At 33.6% G+C, this 21,550-nt stretch overlaps 1 protein-coding gene across 1 annotated transcript in view; it reads left to right on the top strand.

Moving 5' to 3' along the window:
* TLL1 (tolloid like 1) overlaps positions 1-21,550 on the top strand; it is a 213,543-nt gene that overhangs the window by 132,851 nt on the left and 59,142 nt on the right. The window contains exons 9-11 of the mRNA XM_047857627.1: positions 5,045-5,160; positions 18,350-18,452; positions 21,193-21,309. Of these exons, the coding sequence (XP_047713583.1) occupies positions 5,045-5,160; positions 18,350-18,452; positions 21,193-21,309 (336 nt within the window). The remainder of the gene's footprint in view (positions 1-5,044; positions 5,161-18,349; positions 18,453-21,192; positions 21,310-21,550) is intronic.

Genomic DNA, 21,550 nt, shown 5'->3' with positions numbered 1-21,550 from the left:
ATTGGAGTAATTAATCTCACATTATTTCTCAGGTGATTTAGGATTCCTTTTAGCATTTCCTTGTCTTAAAGTCATTTTAAACCCACATTTTATTTATTATATTTAAAAGCTTACGGATATAAATATAAGTTAATTAGGTAGTACTAAATTGATTGGATACAATTTTATTTCTTCCCCTAATCTAGAATTTGTCAAGCTCCTTTGGGAAGAGATTTATCTAACAGAAATTATTGTGTATATCTACCTATGTTTTCTGTAACCTTAATAAAATTATCATTGTGATCCTATGGAATATGGAGAAAGTTAAGTTCTCAATCTTTGGTATTTGATAATATTACAGACATTTGATAAGGACAGTATCTGTAGATGGAAGTGAAGACAGCTGCAAATTTAAGCATGTAATTAATAGGAAAAGAGTTTGTAATAATTGTTCAACAAAACACAATCCAAATAGCATTTATACAATTTAAACACAATTTTCTATTCTGGAAGAATAAGGTATATGTGAATTACCTGATTCGGAAGTGAAATTAATCCTATGATAAAGTACTTAGAAGTTTAACTGCCTTTTTGTTACTAACTGTTTTTTATTTTGGCAAAACACATAATATGAGATCTATCTTATTACCAAATTTGTAATTGCACAGTAAATACTGTTAACTCTATGCACATGGTTGTACAGCAGATCTCCAGAACTTTTTCATCTTGCATGATTGAAACTCTATACCCACTGAGCAGCAACTCTTCATTTCCCTCTTCACCAGCCCCTAGCAACCAGCATTCCACTTTCCACTTCTATGAGTTTGACTCTTTAGAACCCTTGTGTAAATGGAATCATGCAGTACTTATCTCTCCGTAACTGTAATGTCTCTGTAACTGACATTGGCATAATGTCCTCCAGATTTATCTGTTTTGTAGCATATGACAGATTTCTTTGTTTTAAGGCTGAATAATATTCTGTTTTATGTATATACCGTAGTTTCTTTATTCATTCACCTACTGATGGATGTTTAGAGTATTTCTGTCTCTTGGCCAATGTGAATAATGCTGCAGTGAATACAGGAGCACGCATGTCTTTTCAGGATCCTGTTTGCAATTCTTTTGAATACCCAGAAGTGGGATTGTTGGATCGTTTGGGATTTATATATATATATAATTTTTGAGGAAATTCCACACTGTTTTCCATGGTGGCTCCACTATTTTATGTCTACCAACAGTGCACAAAGGCTACATTTTCTCCCATTTCCATGCAAATACTTCTTATTTTCTGCTTTTGTTTGTTTGTTGATAATGACCATCCTAACAGATGTGAAGTGTTACTTCATTGTAGTTTTGATTTGCATTTCCCTGATGATTAGTGATGTTGAGCATTTTTTTCGTATGCAGGTGGATCATTTATATGGCTTCTGTGCCCATTTTTAAATTGGGTTATTTTGTTTTTTCCTACTGACTTGTAGGAGTTTCTCATATATTTTGAATACTAACCCCTCATGAGATATATGATTTGAAAATATTTTCCCCCATTCAGAAAGTTGTCGTTCACTCTGTTGACTATTTCCTTTGGTGCACAGAAGCTGTTTTAGTTTCATGTAGTCTCACTTGTCCATTTTGCTTTTATTTCCAGTGCTTTTGGTGTTGTATCCAAGAAATCATTGCCAGAATTACTGTTCTAAAGCTTTCACCTGTTTTCTTCTAGAAGTTTTATAGTTTTGGGTCTTACATTTAAGTGTTTAATTCATTTTATGTTCACTTTTGTGTATGGTATAAGAAAAGTGTCCAATTTCATTCTTCTGTAATGTGTATATCTGGTTTCTTCAATGCCATTTGTTAAAGAGACTATCCGTTCCCCATTGAGTAGTCTTGTCACCCTTGTTGAAGATCATTTGACCATATATATATACATGGGTTTGTTTTTGGGCTGTCTGTTCTCTTCTGTTGGTCTATATGTCTATCCTATGCCAGTATCATACTGTTTGGAATACTGTAGCTTTGTAATATGTTTTAAATTCAGGAAGTGGGAGACTCTAGCTTAGATTTTCTCAAGAGTGTTTTGGCTATTGTGGGTCTGTGGTTCTTTGTGAATATCAGGATTTAGTTTTTTCTCTTCCTGCAAGAAATGCCATTGAGATTTTGATAGAGATTGTGTTGACTCTGTGGATTCCTTTGGGTAATATGGATATTTTAACAATACTATGTCTTCCAATCATGAATACAGGTCATCATTCCACTGATTTGTGTTATCTTTAATTTTTTTTTCAGCAGTGTTTTGTAGTTTAAGGTGTACAAGTCTTTTGCCTCATTGGTTTATTGCCAAGTATTTTATTATTTTTGATGCTATTATAAATAGGATTATTTTTTTAATTTCCTTTTGAAATTGTTTGCTGTTGGTGTATAGAGATGCAACTGATTTTTTGTATCCTGCAACTTTGCTGAATTTGTTTATTAGTTCTAACAGTTTTATGTGTATGTGGAATGTTTACTGTTTTATACTTTAAGATTGTGTCATCTGCCTATAGAGATAGAAGTTTAATTTCTGAATTATATTTAGTTTTACAGTAATTTTTATTAAGACAGTTATAATAATAATTTGCCTGCTTATATTTCTTTATGTCTTTTTTTCCCTCCTAAATATGACATATTAAGTTCAAACACGTACTCAAACCCTTTAGACCACAATCTTCCTGGAAGAGGTTTCTATGGGTTAAGAGGATTCAGGGCATAATAACATTTGACCCCTACAAAGCAACTTTATTAAGTATATGTTAATAAGATGACCACTTAACAAGAGAAAACTGAAGCTGAAACTTTTGTGACTTAATTGTATGGCATAATTAATAAGTGGTAATGCCATAACTAAAACTTAGTTTTCTCATCCATGGACTTTGTTGAGTAAGTGAACGGACAATGCATTTTAACTTAGTAGTGCCACTTTTTTTTCTTGCTGATTTTCCTTTAGTTTTTTAATAATAGACTTTGCTTTTTACACCTGAGCGTTAATTAATGTATGGCTGGGGAAAGTGAAATATCTTTTGTAGTAGGGATCAGGTAGCCTGGGACAACCACACTTACTGAGGTAAATGCACAAACAGTTATAGGCATTATGAGCAAGTGCTATATAATAGATTTACTTAATATATATTTTTTAAGTTTATTTATTTTGAGAGATAGAAAGAGTTCACATGTGTGTGTATGTGGGGTGGGCGAGGTGCAGAGGGAGGGAGACAGAGAATCCCAAGTAGGCTCTGTGCTCTCAGCACAGAGCTCCATGTGGGGCTCTATCTCATGAACTATGAGATCATGACCTGAGCTGAAAATCAAGAGCTGGATGCTCAACCAACTGGGCCACCCAGTTGCCCCAAATTTACTTAATATTTTGAATTAAATTGTGTATTCTGTTTATTTTAACTTTATAGAGTTTTCCATTTTATCAGAACAGTATTAGTTGTGTACATCTATGAATGAAATATACTTAATTGATTTATTTCCACTTAGTAAATCCAGTACCAGCATTCTGTGTGGCTTAGTGTAGTTTTCAATCATTAAAGAATTTATTTTTATACTGCTATGAATTATAGTTTTTTTCACTGACACACACTCAACTCCCAAATGATTATTTAGCATCTGAACTGATCCTACTCAGAAGTGCATTGTTTGCATTAATAAAATCTTAATAAATTTTCATTTTTCTAAGGATTCTTGTAATGTTACATTTATCAAGAGCCCTTACATGATTCATGGAAAGTGCTGAATTATGTATTTGACCTTGAGCATTGTTATTTTATTCTAAAGTTGCTTTTATCTGCCTATTCATCAGAATAAACACTGCTTACTTCCACTTAAAATGTATTTTGTTGTGCAAACTTAATATCTATGTTTTCAAATAAATATTTATATATCAGACTTTTTACAGCTCTGTTTTGTTTGCAAAGTCACCATCTTTCTTTCTTCATTTAACTTAAGATATGCAAAACCATTTATTATTTATGGAGGATTTGTTGAGATGAGAGTTCACCTGCTGGTAGCTATGACTCTATAATATGGTAATATCTCAGTCTGATTTCAGTCTCCTTCAGAGAGGATGGACTTTTTTTTTTTAAGTTATTGAGTGAAGGTTATAAAGATGACAGGCTACAGTGGAGGAATTATTCTTGAATTAAGCAGCCTAGGTTCATATGGCACATGTTATGTCTTACAAAAGCAACAGGAAAACCCATTACAGAACGATTCTGACCACTAACCTGAACCAATGAACTAATTGTATCTTTGTTGAAATGGCCTTAGAGATGTCAATCACACAGATCTTGAGGCTGAGCAGCTGATAATTTGCTCTTTCAGTTGACTGATAATTACTTCCAAGAAATTAGACAGCCTTAGTAAGAGGAAAACATAATTGCTTTCCCAGTAATTTTTACTTGTGATCAACAGAAATGAAAGAGTAAATAAATGTCTACATCTTGTTGGAAAATTTTATTCTTCCTTCATGTTTTTAACCTTTCAATTTTTTTCAGTTTGAGAAAAATTTTCATTGTGTATGATATTTAGATACCACGTTTATTGGTTGTATTCTAGTGATTATTTAAGATTTCTCTGTTGTCAATTTTGATGTGATATTTGCTATTAAACTGAGCCTCATTTTATACTGAAAATATTAATAATGTTTCATGTGATCCCATAGCTACATCAACCAGATACCCACTGGCCTGAATCTGAGTATGGGTGACCTATGGATTCCTCAGGAATGAATGAGGAAGGTCCCCATGAGGAGGAAATTTATGAATGCCATATTATTTATCTCTTAATCTTGTTTTATGGTTAGCCCTAATGATTCCATTAAGTACGCTGAAATCCTGGTAATAGAGCCATAAGAAGAAACTTAGGAACGAAAAGTCTTTATAGTGTACAAGTATACATTCTTGTCTAGCAACAGAAGACTCAGGGCTTTGTTTATGGTGTCCATGTCTTTCCTAAAAATTAAAGAATGACCTTATCTCTTTAAAAAATCAAATATATATATATATATATATCTTTTTTGTTTTCCTTTTAGCATGTGGAGAAACCCTTCAAGAATCCAACGGCAACCTTTCCTCTCCAGGATTTCCAAATGGCTATCCTTCTTATACACACTGCATCTGGAGAGTTTCAGTGACCCCAGGGGAGAAGGTAGTGCATACCATCGAGAGTTCTTATTTAGTCTTATATAAATATTAAGATTCATCTTCTTTTAAATATAATTTGCTTTATTTTTATTGTTATCTGATTCTTCAAATAATAGACTGAAAACTCAAAAATTTTATAATGGCAATTGTTTAAACTCTGGGAACTTTCTGAAACATGTACTTTAAAAAATGGTAAATTCTCTAAAAGTGTTGAAATAATACAGATTATGTTCTCAGGCACAATGAAATTAAGTTAAAAATAAGTATTAGATAGATAACTAGAAAATCCCACACGTTTCAAAGTTAAGAAATATATATCAGATATCCAGTTCAACTAAGAAGCAATTATAGGGAAGATGAGAAATTATTTTCAACTATAATGCAACAAAAATACTGAATAGCAAGTCTGTACGATTCAGCTAGAGCAGTACTTAGAAGGAAATTCACAACTTAAATGCTCACATTAGCAAATAAAAAATGCCTTAAACTAATGAGTTAGACATCCCTTTTGAGTGACTAGAAACAGAGTAGTAAAATAAACAGAAAAGTACATAATGGAGGAAGTAATAGATAAAAGATAAAATTAATGAGATGAAAATAGCATTATATAAAGTCTGAAAAAGTTGATACATTGAGAAAACTTAGCAAAATAGGAACATGGTTGAAAATAGATCAAACAAGAAAAAGAATAACAGAGAAAGCACAATTATCTAATAATCAGAATAAAAAGGTTATCATAACCATAGATGCTCTAGATGCCTAACATTATGCCAATAACTTAAATATGGAGATGAAATGGGAAAATTCTTACAAAATACTGTTGACTTCTAACTCAAGAAGAAAAAAACAACTTGAATACTCCTATAACCACTAAAGAAAATGAATTCCTATTTAATTAAATTGTTAGATCTTTTTCAGCAATGAACATTCAGTCTCAGATGGCATAATTGTGAGTTCTAGCCAACATTCAAATAGGTGTAATCTTATATAAACTCTTCCAGGGAATAAAAAGGAAGATCCATTCTGCTATTTATATGGCTAGCAAAAACTTTATAGCATTCCTGACAAGGACAATATAAGAAAGGAAAATTATAATCCAAACTCACAGTTGAATATGGATGTAAAATCCTCTGTACCAAACCAAAGGTAAATGTATATGCGTGTACGTGTGTATACACAAACACTATTAGATGTGTCTCTCGGTTAAATCAAGAAGAAATCTCTATTGCTTATTTAACAACAACAAACCCTGAGCAAACTAGGCATAGGATACTTTATTAATCTCAGAAAGAAAATTGACAAAAATTACTGCAAATATCATTATTCTTGGGACAATTCTGAAAGTATTTATTTCTATCACACCACTTCTTTTTCAACATTTTTGATGGAAGTCATGGCATAATAAGGATTGAAAAGGAAGAAAGTTTCCCTTATTATATTTAGTTTGGTTATACATTTAAAAATTAGTCAGAAAGGAAATGAATGAATCTATTAACTTCTGGATTCTGTCTTGAATGCTAATCTTAAAAGTCTTCCCAGACCAAGATTGTATTGATATTTATATTTATTTTTGATACTTATTAAATAATTTCTATCATTTGCTTGTGGCTGATTTATCTGGAATGATGCAAATAGACTTAGAGTTTTGGTGAAAATTCAGTTAAGGTTAAAGAAAGTTTGATATTCCTGATAATTGAATGTTAAAAGGATCATTGGTATGGAGCTGTCCAGGGTGTTGCAAAAACTCAAAATGAAAATTGAATGAAACATTTGTGCGATGTGAAGAGTTTTAAACATAAAAAGTTACAGCTCATTTGGAATACAGGAATGCATACATAATTCTTCATACAGTTGTTTTCCGTTTAAGAACTAAAACTCGGGGCGCCTGGGTGGCTCAGTCGGTTGAGTGTCTGACTTCGGCTCAGTCATGATCTCACAGTCTGAGTTCGAGCCCCGCATCGGGCTCTGTGCTGATGGCTCAGAGCCTGGAGCCTCCTTCTGATTCTGTGTCTCCCTCTCTCTCTGTCCCTTTCCTGCTCATGCTCTGTCTCTCTCTGTCTCAAAAATAAATAAAAACATTAAGAAAAAAAAAATTTAAAAAAAAGAACGAAAACTCTGTGTTATAATGTAGTTACAGGTGTTGATCAATTTCTGTTTAGATTTCTGAGTAAACGTTATGAGAATATATTATGAAAGTCAGTCTTAAAAAGGTGCTGAAAAGCAAAATATAATATCTGATAAATGAGAGTAAGTTTAAAACTATACATAATTTTGAAAATAAAATTCTAGAATACAAAAAGTTTTGGAACAAGATTAATCAAATTAATCAACTCATAAGAGCAAAATAGTATCAGGAAAAAAATTGTTCTTCCTAACCAATTGCAGCACCCATACCATCAGTATTTAGAGTTAATTCACTTTTCTTATCAGTATGAGTGCCAATAAAACTGTGTTTTCCAAAATATTGCAAATAGGAAGAAATCAACACATTTATCATCTTTTAAAATTATTTTTCTTAATGTGTATGATGATGAGCAAATAAATTCAATTAAGTGGTCAATGAACAATATCAACTCATTTTTCATTCTATGTTTTTATTGTTTTCTTTACTTCAAAATTTGGGTTTATTCGCTATTCTTTTCACTTCTTTAGTTGGAAGTTTAACTCACTAATTCCAAGAATTTTTTTCTTTTCCAATACAAATCTTCAAGGCTATAGATTTCCTTCTAAAAGCTACTTTATCTGAATTTCACTAGCTTGACACTGTGTTTTTGCTATTTTTCAATTCTCATTTTCTTCTTTGTCTCTTATTATTTCTTCTCAACCAACATATTTTTTGGTAACATACATTTTCTTATTTGTAAACACATGTTGTTTTTCCAATCAACTTTTTCTTATTAATTTCCCCTCTAGTCACTTCTGATGAGAGATTATAGTATGTAAGGTGTCAGTCCCTGAAATATTTTGAGGCTGGCAGGATGACCTTGGAAGTGGCCAATATTCATAAAGAATAATTATTTCTTTAAAATGTGTTTTGTGCAGTAATTGGATGCAAAGTTCTCTATATATGCATTAGTGTTTTAATTGTGAAGTGTTATATTCTCTAATGATTATTTTTTACTTCATCTATCAAATAGAAAGGTATGCTAATATTTGTCAGTATTCAAAGGAGTTACTAATTTCTCTTTACTTTCTAAAATAAATACTATTTAAAATATATTTTGTTTTATATTATTAAATTTTATATACATGTTATGTTTAGAATATAACGATTTTTGATAATCAAACTGTTATTATATACTAAATTTCTTTATCTCTAGTTATGATTTAGGTCAATACCCTTATTTTTTTCTGATATCAATAAGGATGCACATTCTTTTGATTAATATTCTTGCCTGATATATATTCATCTTGCTTTAGACATTCAGTCATTCTATGATCTTGTGTCTTACGTGTGTCCCTTTTAGAAAGCAAATAGTTTGGTTTAATTTTTTATTTAATTCATGATGGCTAGTTTTGTCTTTAGCTAGAGTGTTTATTGCAGTTACGTTTATTGTGATTACTGATATATTATTATTTCTTTTTTGCATTCTGTATGCTCCACTCTGTTTTTTTTATTTTACTTTTTGCCTTTTTATGTATTGAATTTATGGTTTCATTTATTTTCTCTCTATTGGTTTGAAAGTTTTAAGTGTGTATTTTCATATTTGGTACGCTTTTTCTACCAGTCTTTTTTTTTTTTTTTTTTAATTTTTTTTTTTCAACATTTATTTATTTTTGGAACAGAGAGAGGCAGAGCATGAACGGGGGAGGGGCAGAGAGAGAGGGAGACACAGAATCGGAAACAGGCTCCAGGCTCTGAGCCATCAGCCCAGAGCCCGACGCGGGGCTCGAACTCACGGACCGCGAGATCGTGACCTGGCTGAAGTCGGACGCTTAACCGACTGCGCCACCCAGGCGCCCCTCTACCAGTCTTTTTTTATAAATATTTTTAATGTTTATTCATTTTTGAGACACAGAGACAGAGCATTAGTGGAGGAGGGTCAGAGAGAGAGGGAGACAGAGAATCCAAAGCAGGCTCCAGGCTCTGAGCTGTAAGCACTGAGCCCGACACCGGGCTCAAACCCACGAACTGTGAGATCATCACCTGAGCCGAAGTCAGAGGCTTAACTGACTGAGCCACCCAGGCACTGCTCTAGCAGTCTTTTTAATGGAGTCATATTTAATTAGTATTTTTATCCTTCTCCCAAACCATAAAAATATCCTAAAAAAAGATTACAATTCTCATTATCTTCATTTTTAGATGCTGTTATTTTTGTATTTTTCTTCCAGTTTGTTTCATCCTGACATAAATGAGATTTATTGTTTTTTTGCACTTAACATTTGTGAAACTATGCACAGATGTTTACCAATTTTTTTTATTCTGGTAAAAACACGTGGAAAACTTGCTGCCTTAACTATCTTTAAGTGTACAGTTCAGTAGTGTTAAGTACATTCACATTGTGATGACGGTGATTTCCAGAGCATTTCCATTTTGCAAAACTAAAACTCTGTACCTTTTAACCAAGCCCATTTTCCCCACCCCTCAACTCCTGGCAAACACCATTCTGTTTGTTTCTGTGAGGTTGATTACTTTACATACCTCACATAAGTGGAAGCTTACAGTATTTGTCTTCTTGTGACTGGCTTATTTCATCTAGCATAATGGTCTCAGAGTTTAACTATGTTTTAGCTTGTGACAGGATTTTCTTTCTTTTTAAGGCTGAATAATATTCCAGTATATGTATAGACCGCATGTGTTTATCCGTTCATCCATTGATAGACATTTGAGTTGGTTCCATCTTTTGGCTATTGTCAATGGTGCGACCATGAACATGAGTATGCAGATATCTCTTCACGACAGTCCTTTCCATTCTTGTGGATATATTCCCAGAAGTGGAATTGTTGGATAATTTGGTAGTTCTGTTTTTCATTTTTTGAAGAATTTCCATATTGTTTCCCACAGTGGTCGGATCATTCTACAATCCCACCAACAATGTAGAAAGGTTCCAATTTCTCCACATCTTCACCAGTATGTAGTGTTTTCTGTTTTTGTTTGTTTGTTTGTTTGTTTGTTTGTTTTTTGTTTGTTTTTTGTTTTGGAAGTCACCATCCTTTTCGGTCAGAGGTAATATCTCATTGCAGGGTTTTCTTTTCTTTTTTTTAATTAACTTTATTATTTTTTTAAATTTACATCTAAATTTATTATTTAGCTGTAAATAAAAGGATTCTTTTATTTTTTCTTGTGGAGTTAGGATTTCTTTATATATTCCGACTATTAACCCTTTATGAGATATATGATTTGCAAATATTTTCTTCTTTTCTGTAGTTGCCTTTGTAACGTGTTGATTATTTGTTTCGCAAAAAAGCCTTTTAGTTTGACATAGCACCGCTTAACTCTTCCTGCTTTTTTTGCTTGTGCTTTTGTGCCATATCCAAGAAATCATTGAATCATGAAGCTTTTCCTCTATGCTTTCTTCTAGTTTTGGGTTTTGCATTTAGGTCTTTAATTCATTGTTGAATTAATTTTTGCATATGGCTTAAGTTAAAGGTGACTTCATTCTCTTGTACATGAGTATTCATTCTCAATAGCATTTGAAGATTTATCAAATACTTTTATTCATTATTTCTTCTTGCATTTCTGACTTCCATTAAATCTCATTTTTGTCCTGCCTATGGTTTATACTTTAGAATATTTTTTTTATTAGCATTTTTGGGAAGTATTTTTTTCTGTTTGCAAATGTGAAATATTTTTTTTACTTGAATTCATGATAATGTAGTTTCACTGTATATAATTGGCTATACGTTTAACTTTGCGACATATCAAAACTTGCAGAAATACTTTCTTTTTTTAATGTTTGTTTATTTATTTTGAGAGAGAGAGTGCACACGAATGCAAGCAAGTGACAGGTAGAAAGAAAGGGAGAGAGAGAGAATCCCAAACAAGCTCTGCACTGCAGAACCCGACACAGGGTTTGATCCCATGAACCGTGAGAACATAACCTGAGCTGAAACCAAGAGTCAGATGCTTAACTGATGGAACCATCCAGGCACCCCGGCAGGAATATTTTCATTTGAAATATTTCTTAATGTAGGATCCTGGAAATTGAAGATACCAAAAGTGATTTAATGACACCTAAAAATTGAATAAATTATAACCATATAAAATAAATTTACAGAAATTATTATAAAATTACGCTGTTTGCAGATGATTTCTCATGGCAGTTTTTTCAAATTCTAAAATCTCAAGATTTCTCCCATGTAATAAAATGCATTTTAAGTGCATTGTATAACAATGTGTAATCTCTCCATTTATGTTACTAAACTAGTAAAAATCTGATAAGCATACACAACACATATGAAAAAATTGTCAAGCGCCCTACATATGAATATAAAAACATGAATGTTGTATAAATTTAATCAAATGAAATCAAACCGCATAATTTACAAGATTGCAAATGTTTTGGCTCAATATTATGAGGATAGTTCAGTATTATAAAATCTATTATTTTGTCAAATAATTGTATCAAAATGGAAAGAAAAAGCTGGCTAAAAATTTCATAAATGCTGGCAACACTAGAGTTCAATATGTATTTTGAATGACAACGTGATGAATTAAGCATAGCAGGAATGTTTTCAATTTAGTAAATATAAGAAACTAATATTTATTGAGTATTTACTATGCCAGGCACCGTGTTAAACTTCTCATGCCCTATCGGGTTTAGTATTGTAATTATCTCTATTTTATACATGAAGAAGTTGAACTTAAGAAAGGATTGAGTAACCCCCTTGACACCACACAATTTGCAATTGGCAGAGCTAATCATTAAATTTTTCTTTAGTTATAGAGAATATATTTTATCTTTTTACAAATTCAGAAGAATCAACTAAAAAAACACACTTAAGTTGATCAGGTAAAACAAATATGTTAAAATGGAACAGAGTTTAAAAACTGAAGACTTTAATGTGGGACTAAAAAAACTAACTTGTCATGTAGCAGGATGTTGAGATATGTATCATATGTCAGGATATATTAAAATTGTCAGTTTTTCCCAAATAAATATATAGGTGTTTTTTTTTTAATATTTACTTATTTAATCTATTAGTTTTTTAAAATATTTATTTATTTTTGAGAGAGACAGAGCGTGAGCAGGGGATGGGCAGAGAGAGAGACACACACACACACAATCTAAAGCAGGCTTTAGGCTCTGAGCTGTCAGCACAGTTTGAACAGCTGGGACTTGAACTCACAAACTGCCAGATCATGACCTGAGCACCAGATCATGGCTGAGCCACCCAGGTGCCCTTATATATTTATTTTTAAGTAGGCTTCATGTCCAGCGCAGAGCCCAATGTGGGGCTTAAACTCAAGGCCTGAACTGAGATCAAGAGTCGGACACTTAACTGACTGAACCACCCTTTTTTTTTAAATGTTTAAAAATTTTTAAGTAGGCCAAATTAATGTATAGCTTTAATGTAATTGCAGTAAATTTCCAATAGATTTTTGTTTTATACGTATACCCAATTATTTCAGAGGTTATTTATAAAATATTAAGGGTTGGGGCGCCTGGGTGGCGCAGTCGGTTAAGCGTCCGACTTCAGCCGGGTCACGATCTCGCGGTCCGGGAGTTTGAGCCCCGCGTCAGGCTCTGGGCTGATGGCTCGGGGCCTGGAGCCTGTTTCCGATTCTGTGTCTCCCTCTCTCTCTGCCCCTCCCCCGTTCATGCTCTGTCTCTCTCTGTCCCAAAAATAAATAAACGTTGAAAAAAAAATTTAAATATTAAGGGTTGGAATAACCAAGCAAGTTAGAAAAAAATGAAGAAAAGTGGATTGCACTGTAAGATGATAGAAAAACATTATGGAGCTTTGGTAATTCATCCTCTGTGGTAATGTCAAAACAGGCTTCTGAATCAATAGAAGAAACTAAAAAGACCAGAACTGTGCTTGAGGGCAAAAAAAGACTTGTCATATATTTGTTTATAAAGATTATTTTTCAAATAAGTTGGGCAAAAATTTTTTTAAATAAATAATAATGAAATCATTTTTAAGTAAAAAAAAATAAACTTACACTTTATATTTTTCTGAAGAAAACGTAAGTGATTTGTTTTGTTTTGTGTTTCTGGAAAAGTGGTGTTGAGTACACAAATCAAAAATAAGATAATGAGAAATAATACATGAGAATAATTAAATAAATCAAGTCTTTTTTTAATCATACAACACCACAAATAAGAAGCAAGCAAAGTGGAAATGCTGAGATAGGAGAGCTCAGATCTTCTTGAGAGATCTAGACTTTTGACACTGACTTTGAAAGGTATAAAGGGATTCCAGAAACAGGGAAAGTGAGAGTGGTGTCCTGGGAGGAATTACGTACACCCTGAATAAAGGAGTGCTGGAATTGGGGGTGCTTTTTCAGGGCACAACGGCAAGAAGTCAGGGATGGGTGGGATGCAGATTCTGTGTTTGAGGTAGTGAAAGATGAGGCTGCAGTGGTGGGTTATGAGCCTAGAGTCGTGATGTCCAGGTTTAGAAATTTATGTTGAGTTGAATGTGAAGCCACTGGTACCCAACTTTGAAAGGATTAAAGTGGCCATACAGGTAGGGTGAATTAGAGACCAGTGAACCTGAAAACCAAACACGGCTTTTGAAATTATTTCAGTTAATGCAAAGAGGTATGGAGAACGAGGTCAGTGAAAATGGAGGGAGAACATTAGGGGAATTGTGCAAATTGGAATTGATTAAGTATGGAGTGGAGTAGGAATTAAGGAAGAGGAGGTGTGAAAAATGTTCCTCTGAGTAGTTGGTAATGACACATCAAAATGTCAAAATCCAGGTGTTATCATATAATTTTAAGTAGAGAAATTACTCTATGTCATAATCCAATGCCTGTTTTTTACCTGTCATATAATAAATCCCTGATGGAATTAGGGATCTACCTGATGCATACAACTAGTTTGTTGTAAAGCAGGGACTTGAGCCAAGGCCCCAGGTTCTCCTGTCTATTCTTTAGATTTTAAAGTAAGAATCCCTTACTTTAATGTGTTGATTTTCCTGTGAAACCTTATAATTAAGCTGATATTTTTATGTTTCCCAGCACAGTTGGATTAAGTAAATTGGGTCAGTGGTTTTATTTATTTGATAACTATCTTCAGGATTTATATTATGAGGATTTATATTTACCATGAAAATATTAATACATGAGAATCTTAACAATGCTTTCAGATTACCTTAGTGGTTTGCTAACATTATCCAATTAAATCCTTCTGATTTAACTCTGCTGAGACCAGCTTGATATTGTGGCCTCCAGGGCTTTTATGGTAAGAAAATATATTCAAACTAAGAAAGTTTAAGTAAACTAGCAAACCAAGAAGCTAGAACCTGAACCCATGCTCTCTGATGCCCAGTCATAAATAGCTTTCAGTTGCAGAAAAAAAGATGTAAATTTTTTCCCTTTGGCATGATACAATTCAGGGCTGAACAAAAGCGTAATGATCAATTATTCCATGAGTTTGGAAATTTTTCTGGAAAGGATATACAGTAAATATCTTTGGCTTTGCAGTTCATACAGTTTGTTTCAAATGTTAAATTCTATCATATTGCAAAAGCAATCACAGACGATGTGTAAAGGAATGGGTCCAACAAACTTTTACAAAAACTGACTGAAGGCTGGATTTGACCCATGGAGGATAGTTTACTGATCTTCTCACCCCTTAGTCTTATTCCTGAGAAGAAACCTATAGTCCCGCTAGAGATAATTAGGTTTTTCCAAGCTCCTTCTGGCTGGAACCCAGAAATCTATTTTATTTTACTGCTTTTGATTCTAATATTTTTTTTCTAAAAAGCCATTTAATGATATCAGTCTAATTGATAAGATTTGTGTCTTCCTCATCCTCAGCACTGTAAGGTATAAACATTATTCTAATTAGTCCTTCTGTGGTGCTCATGGAATTAGTGTAGGTAGTCAGTAATGTCTTCATTATGCTGACAGTAGTTTTTTGATTATTTTTTTCTCTGGAGATACGCAGGCATCCAGTCCCTTGTCTGTTGATCTGCCTTTCTTCAAGACTCTGTACTCTGTACAAAGTATTAATAAGCAAACTCCACAGCAATTGTATCAATTTAACTTAGCAACTAAGACTCATAACAGATCACAGGAGATCTTAAAATTATTCCTTGTATCTCCTTCAATCTCATGTTCCAGGGGAGCCATGACTAAATTTAAATTGATACTGCTAAATTGATACTTACAGTAAGAAATAAACATTTATATAATTGTGCTAGGTAGTTTTTCCTTCATCGTTCTTTAAAAAAGGTGCAACATATTTCATAAAATAATATAATGTAAGACAACCAGATATTTTCCAAGTGCTTTTGATTTGCAGTTCAAGTATGGATTCTGCTAGCAACCTTAGTCAAAGGCCAGCATTTTACTTCTAGGTCAGAGCCCTAAGATTTGATTTTAGAAAACCTATCTTTATTGCATTTTCTGCTTCTAAAGGACTCTGTGTTTTATATTAAAATCGGCCATTTTTGTTCCTCCACAGTGCTTGGCATTTAAAATAGAAGATTAAAAACAAGATAGGAAACTTTTCTGTTTAGAGTTATCCCCTTCCAACTGTGTGTGTGTGTGTGTGTGTGTGTGTGTGTGTGTGTTCCGAACTTCAAATATTAACTACTTGTTAGCAATCCAACCACATTGTTTCAATTTTGAATACAATTTGACCATATACATACTTCCAATTTAGCTGATTTCTTTCCCTCCTAGAAGAGGAAGTGATACTATTTGCACACCATTATAAAATCCACCTTTAGATCCAAGAAGGAAACCATAAAATGAGCCTTAGGGTCTACTGTTTGTGTCTAAATTCTAGTTTTGCCATTTTTACTATAATAACTGAGTTCTTATATGATCCTACAGATTCGAATCCCTGGTGGTTGCTGTAGAGAAAACACAAATGTAGAATGAAACCTAATATCAGGCAGTGGTAGTGTTTTGCATTTGTAGCAGGCTTAAAGTAAATACAAAATTAAGGAGAAAAACCAGAAATTACTTCTCAATTATGTCGTAAGAATAACCTAATGTTGCATTGGTATTCAGAGATGGAGTCGAAATGTATTGGGAACCTCAGAAAAAAATGGTTCGAAACTATGTATTTTGGTAATCGAATGTTGAGGAGTACCGAAAAAGAAAGAAAAATATGATCAGTCCTGTGTCCTTGGATATTTTGGAAATTTTTGTAACATTTTTGAGAATATTTTGAATGCTAAAATTAGGTGAGGAAAAGAAAAAGGAGAAAAAGAGAAACTATAAATAAGATAGAAATAAATGAACAATTAAATAAAACCAAGTTTTGCTACACTTACTGTATTACATTAAAAAACAGAACAGTGTGCCTCTACTTTCATCTCTTGGAATTAAGAAAGTACACGTTCAAGGAAACCAAAAAAGGTCGAATTTAATGGTGAGATGTTAATGCCATTATAAAGTACAGACTTTCATTATAGGTAGATTCTTAGTTTCTATCTCTATAAAATGAGTATATGGGCAAGTATCATCAATGTTGGCGTACAGTTTTATTGATCATTGTGTTGCTGAAATATAAGATGCCATGAGAAATATTTATTATTATGCTATATCTTCAATTCTTGGAAGAAATAAGTTAGTTTAGGATTGATCTGACATAGGGGCGCCTGGGTGGCTCAGTCAGTTAAGTGTCCGACTTCGGCTCAGGTCATGATCTCCTGGTTCATGAGTTTGAGCCCCACATCAGGCTTCATGCTGACAGTTGAAGCCTGTCTGGGAGTCTCTCTCTCTCTCTCTCTCTCTCTCTCTCTCTCTCTCTCAAAATAAATAAACTATAAAAAGGTATTTTAAAAATCTTTAAAAAAGGATTGATTTGCCATAGTTTCTTTCTTATGTTAAGTGTTATGTTAAGTTACTTATGTTAACTTATGTTAAGTATTATATTCAAGAAAGGGGAGAAGTATATGTTTCCTTACACAAAAATGGCGGTACTTTTCTGGAATATGGACTTAGCATTGATTGCTTATTTATATATTTTACTCATTTCTTGAGCTCGAGAGTACCCTTACATTCAGATTTTTATATTGTCACCAGAGGATTCTTTCAATGTTATCACAAGCTATAGTTTTAGATTAGAAGCATTTATTTAAATACTCATAATTGGTCACTTTGGGCCAAAGTCCATTTCAGCTTCTGGAGTAAAAAACAGGTTTACTGCACACCTCAAGTATCTTAGATACTTTAAGCAGAATAGAGTTTAGAATGAGTTTTTGGGAATAACAAAACTATTTTCCAAGTGAATTTTACTTCAGGTAGGTACATTTCTCATGTTAGTTTGGCTCTACTTTTAGTGTAATCAAGAAGAGTTAATTATTTGAAAAACAAACTCTTGTTATAAAGCAGTAAGAAAATTATCCCTCCTAGAGTTGTTCTTGAGTTATCTGAATTATCTCCACAAAAAGCAGCATCACTTCAAAACAAAGTACAAAATGAGGGGTCATGTGCAAGATCTTCTAACTTAAAAGGTCTTTGAATATATATTCTTGGATCTAGAGAAGCATAATGACATCTGTCTTTGATTATACTTACATGGACAAATTCAAATTTTAGAGCTGTATTTAAAACATTTCAACATACACAATGATATTATGTTCTTGGAACATAGCACATGGTGGTAATTTTTAACATAATTATAGATGTCTGACTGGTCGTCTTTGAAATAAATTATTAAAAAGAAGACGTTCATGGCAAAATCAGAATTTCTCATGGTTTAAGTCATATTTATCTTAAAACATTCAAAACAAACTATTTGAATAAAGATTTCTGTTTGTTTCAATATTGTCTAAACTACTTCTACAGAAACTTGGCTTTGATTGCTAAAATGTTTAGTTTAACTGTTGACATGGTGGTTCTATATTGTCAGACATCAATGAGAATGAGAAAATATTTTCTTTCTTTGGGGCATTTGTCAAGAAACTATATTAAGGGTATACTAACAGAAAAAAGAAAAAAAAAAAGAATTAGCTATGAATCTGTTTTCTTTGTAGTCCCGGATTCCTAATCTCCAGCAATCAAATTAGCCTGTGCGGTAACAATCGTTTTCGTCTTTGTGTCGTTTTGCTCCAATTTGCAGATCGTTTTAAATTTTACCACGATGGACCTATACAAGAGCAGTTTGTGCTGGTATGACTATATTGAAGTAAGAGATGGCTGCTGGAGGAAATCGCCCCTCCTTGGTAAGACAGTATTTACCCTCTATGTGGCCACACATATAGTCTGTCCTGCCCAAAGTAGATTGTTTCGTTTTGTTTTAATTTTTTTTAATTTTTACTTATTTCTGAAAGAGAAAGGGTGCGAGCTGGGGAGGGGTAGAGAGAGAGGGAGACACAGAATCCTCAGGCAGGGTCCAGTCTCTGAACTGTCAGCACAGAGCCCAACATGGGGCTTAAACTCACGAACCGTGAGTTTGTGACCTGAGACAAAATCAGATGCTTAATCAACTGAGCCACCCAGGTGCCCCCCAGAGTAGATTCACTCAAGAGTTATCTTAGAGTTAACAATGTATGGGGTGCACATTTTAATTTCTATTGTACTCTTTTCAACTTCAGCAAAAATACAAATAAGTAGATTGATTTTATTTTTTTTATTTTTTATTATTATTTTTTTCAATGTTTATTTATTTTGGGACAGAGAGAGACAGAGCATGAACGGGGGAGGGGCAGAGAGAGAGGGAGACACAGAATTGGAAACAGTCTCCAGGCTCCGACCCATCAGCCCAGAGCCCGACGCGGGGCTCGAACTCACAGACCGCGAGATCGTGACCTGGCTGAAGTCGGACGCTTAACCGACTGCTCCACCCAGGCGCCCCAGTAGATTGATTTTAAAGTAGCTTACATTATGAGGAAATACTTGGATCTGAGTATAACGATTTAGAATAGCTTTCGCCTATATATTTTTAATTTGAGCATTATTGTTTTAATGCAGCAACCAGATCGATTATGTGAGTGTGCTTATAAGTGTTTTGTTTTGTTTGCTAAGGCAGTAGAATGTGAGCTGTTAGCTACATGTTTGGTGGCTGATTTCTTATGCCACGCATGTTAGCCCTTCCTCTAGGCGTCACAGTTGTGCTTCTCAGAGAGTTTTTTGTGGCTGAGAAGAGCCATTTGTACTTTGTATCATAAATTGTAGCTCATATTTGGTGCTTACAAAAGTCGACTGCCAAAGTTTAACCACAGACCACACCATTAACTTGCATGAGGCACTTTACTGTTGCCCTCTGTTTTACTTAAAGGTGAGTGCTGTTGTGAGCGTGTATCTACTCTCTCTTTATATACATTTTTTGAAATGGCAACTATGCCTTTATTTTTAGGAGTAGCTCTGTTCAGTTGTGTTTATGTGCCACACAGATCTTTTTTCTTAACATCTAAAACCTGCTGAATGGACGCTGTTGTAGTCAAAAGTGTGTTAAAAGCCTTAATAAGTCCAAGAGATTCTAGAAGTGTTTAAAAATAAGGAAAAAATAAAGAGTTGAACTAGTTTGATAAGTTAGATTGAGGAACACATTGTCTTGAACACTTAGTTTCTTAGTCTAGGTGAAGCAGTTTGTTATGTGTGTACGTGTGTTCATAAGAGCACATTTCATTAAATTCATATTGAAGAACCAAATCTAAAGCTAAGTATTGAAGCACACTTCTTTTTTAGGATGCTATAAGGATATAGTATGCTTCAGGATATGCTTCAGTATATAAGTGGATCACCAGACTGGTTCAGCCTGATCGTGGTTTTCTGTGGAAACTTTTTCGCACTCTTTCCCCCAAGACCTTATCCTTAAAGTATAGCCATCAGATTGGCAACATCAGAATCACTTGCTAGAAATGTAGATATTCAGGTTCTACTCCATTCTTTCTGAATTAGAGACTGTATCTTTCCATACTCGCTGGCATTTCTTATGCACATTACAGTTTAAGAAACACTACTCTCTTTTGCATATCCCTAATTTACTTTGCCATTTAGGAAGACGCTTCTTCATCAGTTGTTTCTTAGTATGAATTTAAGTTGACTACCATTTTTCATTTACTAAACTTATGTATGACATCCCTGCCAGGGGCACACAAAAATGGGTGACAATGTATTGTTTGTAAAATTATTTCGTGTGGATTGCTGTATTCAACCATTTTGTCCTCATATGGAAATTTAAAGCACAGTAGCAGACATACAGCGAGCCAGTAAATACTTGTAGAAGGTTGAGGGAAGAAAGAAGGAATGACAGGTATTATAATATTCATTTGGTATTATACTCCGCTGTGGATACACAATTAGAAAATAATCACAACTCACACCCAGGTCTTCAGGTCCTGTTTGCCAACCTGCCTACTGCACTACAGATTATAACTTTATTTATGAGATGGAATATGTCCAGTAGTGTAAGATCCTTGAAGCAGTATGTGGGTCTCCCCGATGGGTCGTCATTGAGCCGAACTAGACCAAGAACTCCACTTCGGGCTGAGACACATCGTTAACCAAGTTACTATACTCTACAGTGACCGCTCTGATCTCAGATCATTTGTACCTTTTTCTGTTCGCCATGAAAGAATAGTCCCGACCTTAATGTATTGTCTGTCCTTTTACAAATATGTCTTTTGCACTAGCTGTTTCTTAATTCTGGAGACCATGATACTGACATCAGCCAGCCAATCTGAGGATGGTGTGTTCCTGTATTTTATAAATAGATTTGAAGAGATTATTTTATTTGTATACCTTTATTAAGTAAATATTAAGCATACTTCTAGCCCTAGTTACTCAGGATAGAGTATAGAAACCAAGTCAGGCTATATATAATGTGTATATACATGTGTACATACATATGTACATATAATTATATATATATATATATATATAATTTGTAGCTAGAGTGGAAAGCAACTAGAATATAGAGTCATATTTAGGAGTCTCTCTTTATTCTTTTATTTCTTTTAGGTAGATTCTGTGGGGACAAGTTGCCTGAAGTTCTTACCTCTACAGACAGCAGAATGTGGATTGAGTTTCGTAGCAGCAGTAACTGGGTGGGAAAAGGCTTTGCAGCTGTCTATGAAGGCAAGTCACATTAAGTTTTAGAGATTACTTCCCCTTAGATCTCTTAGCAGAGATGTCTTTTCTCTCAATGTCATTAGAATGATATTGTAACCATATTTTAATTGTGAAGTTTTCTAAATCTGGGTTATAATATCCACAAGACTGATTTTAAGAAAACTACTCAGTCCATTTAAATTGCAAGAAGAACCTGTTTTTTGATACCAGTGATAGAGTAGCATATAAATGTATGCAGGGGTATGTG

Source organism: Prionailurus viverrinus, chromosome B1 (genome assembly GCF_022837055.1).
Source record: "Prionailurus viverrinus isolate Anna chromosome B1, UM_Priviv_1.0, whole genome shotgun sequence".
In the NCBI taxonomy this organism is placed as follows: domain Eukaryota; kingdom Metazoa; phylum Chordata; class Mammalia; order Carnivora; family Felidae; genus Prionailurus; species Prionailurus viverrinus.
The sequence above is the reverse complement of the archived record's forward strand: the minus strand, read 5'-3'. Positions and strand labels throughout refer to the sequence as shown.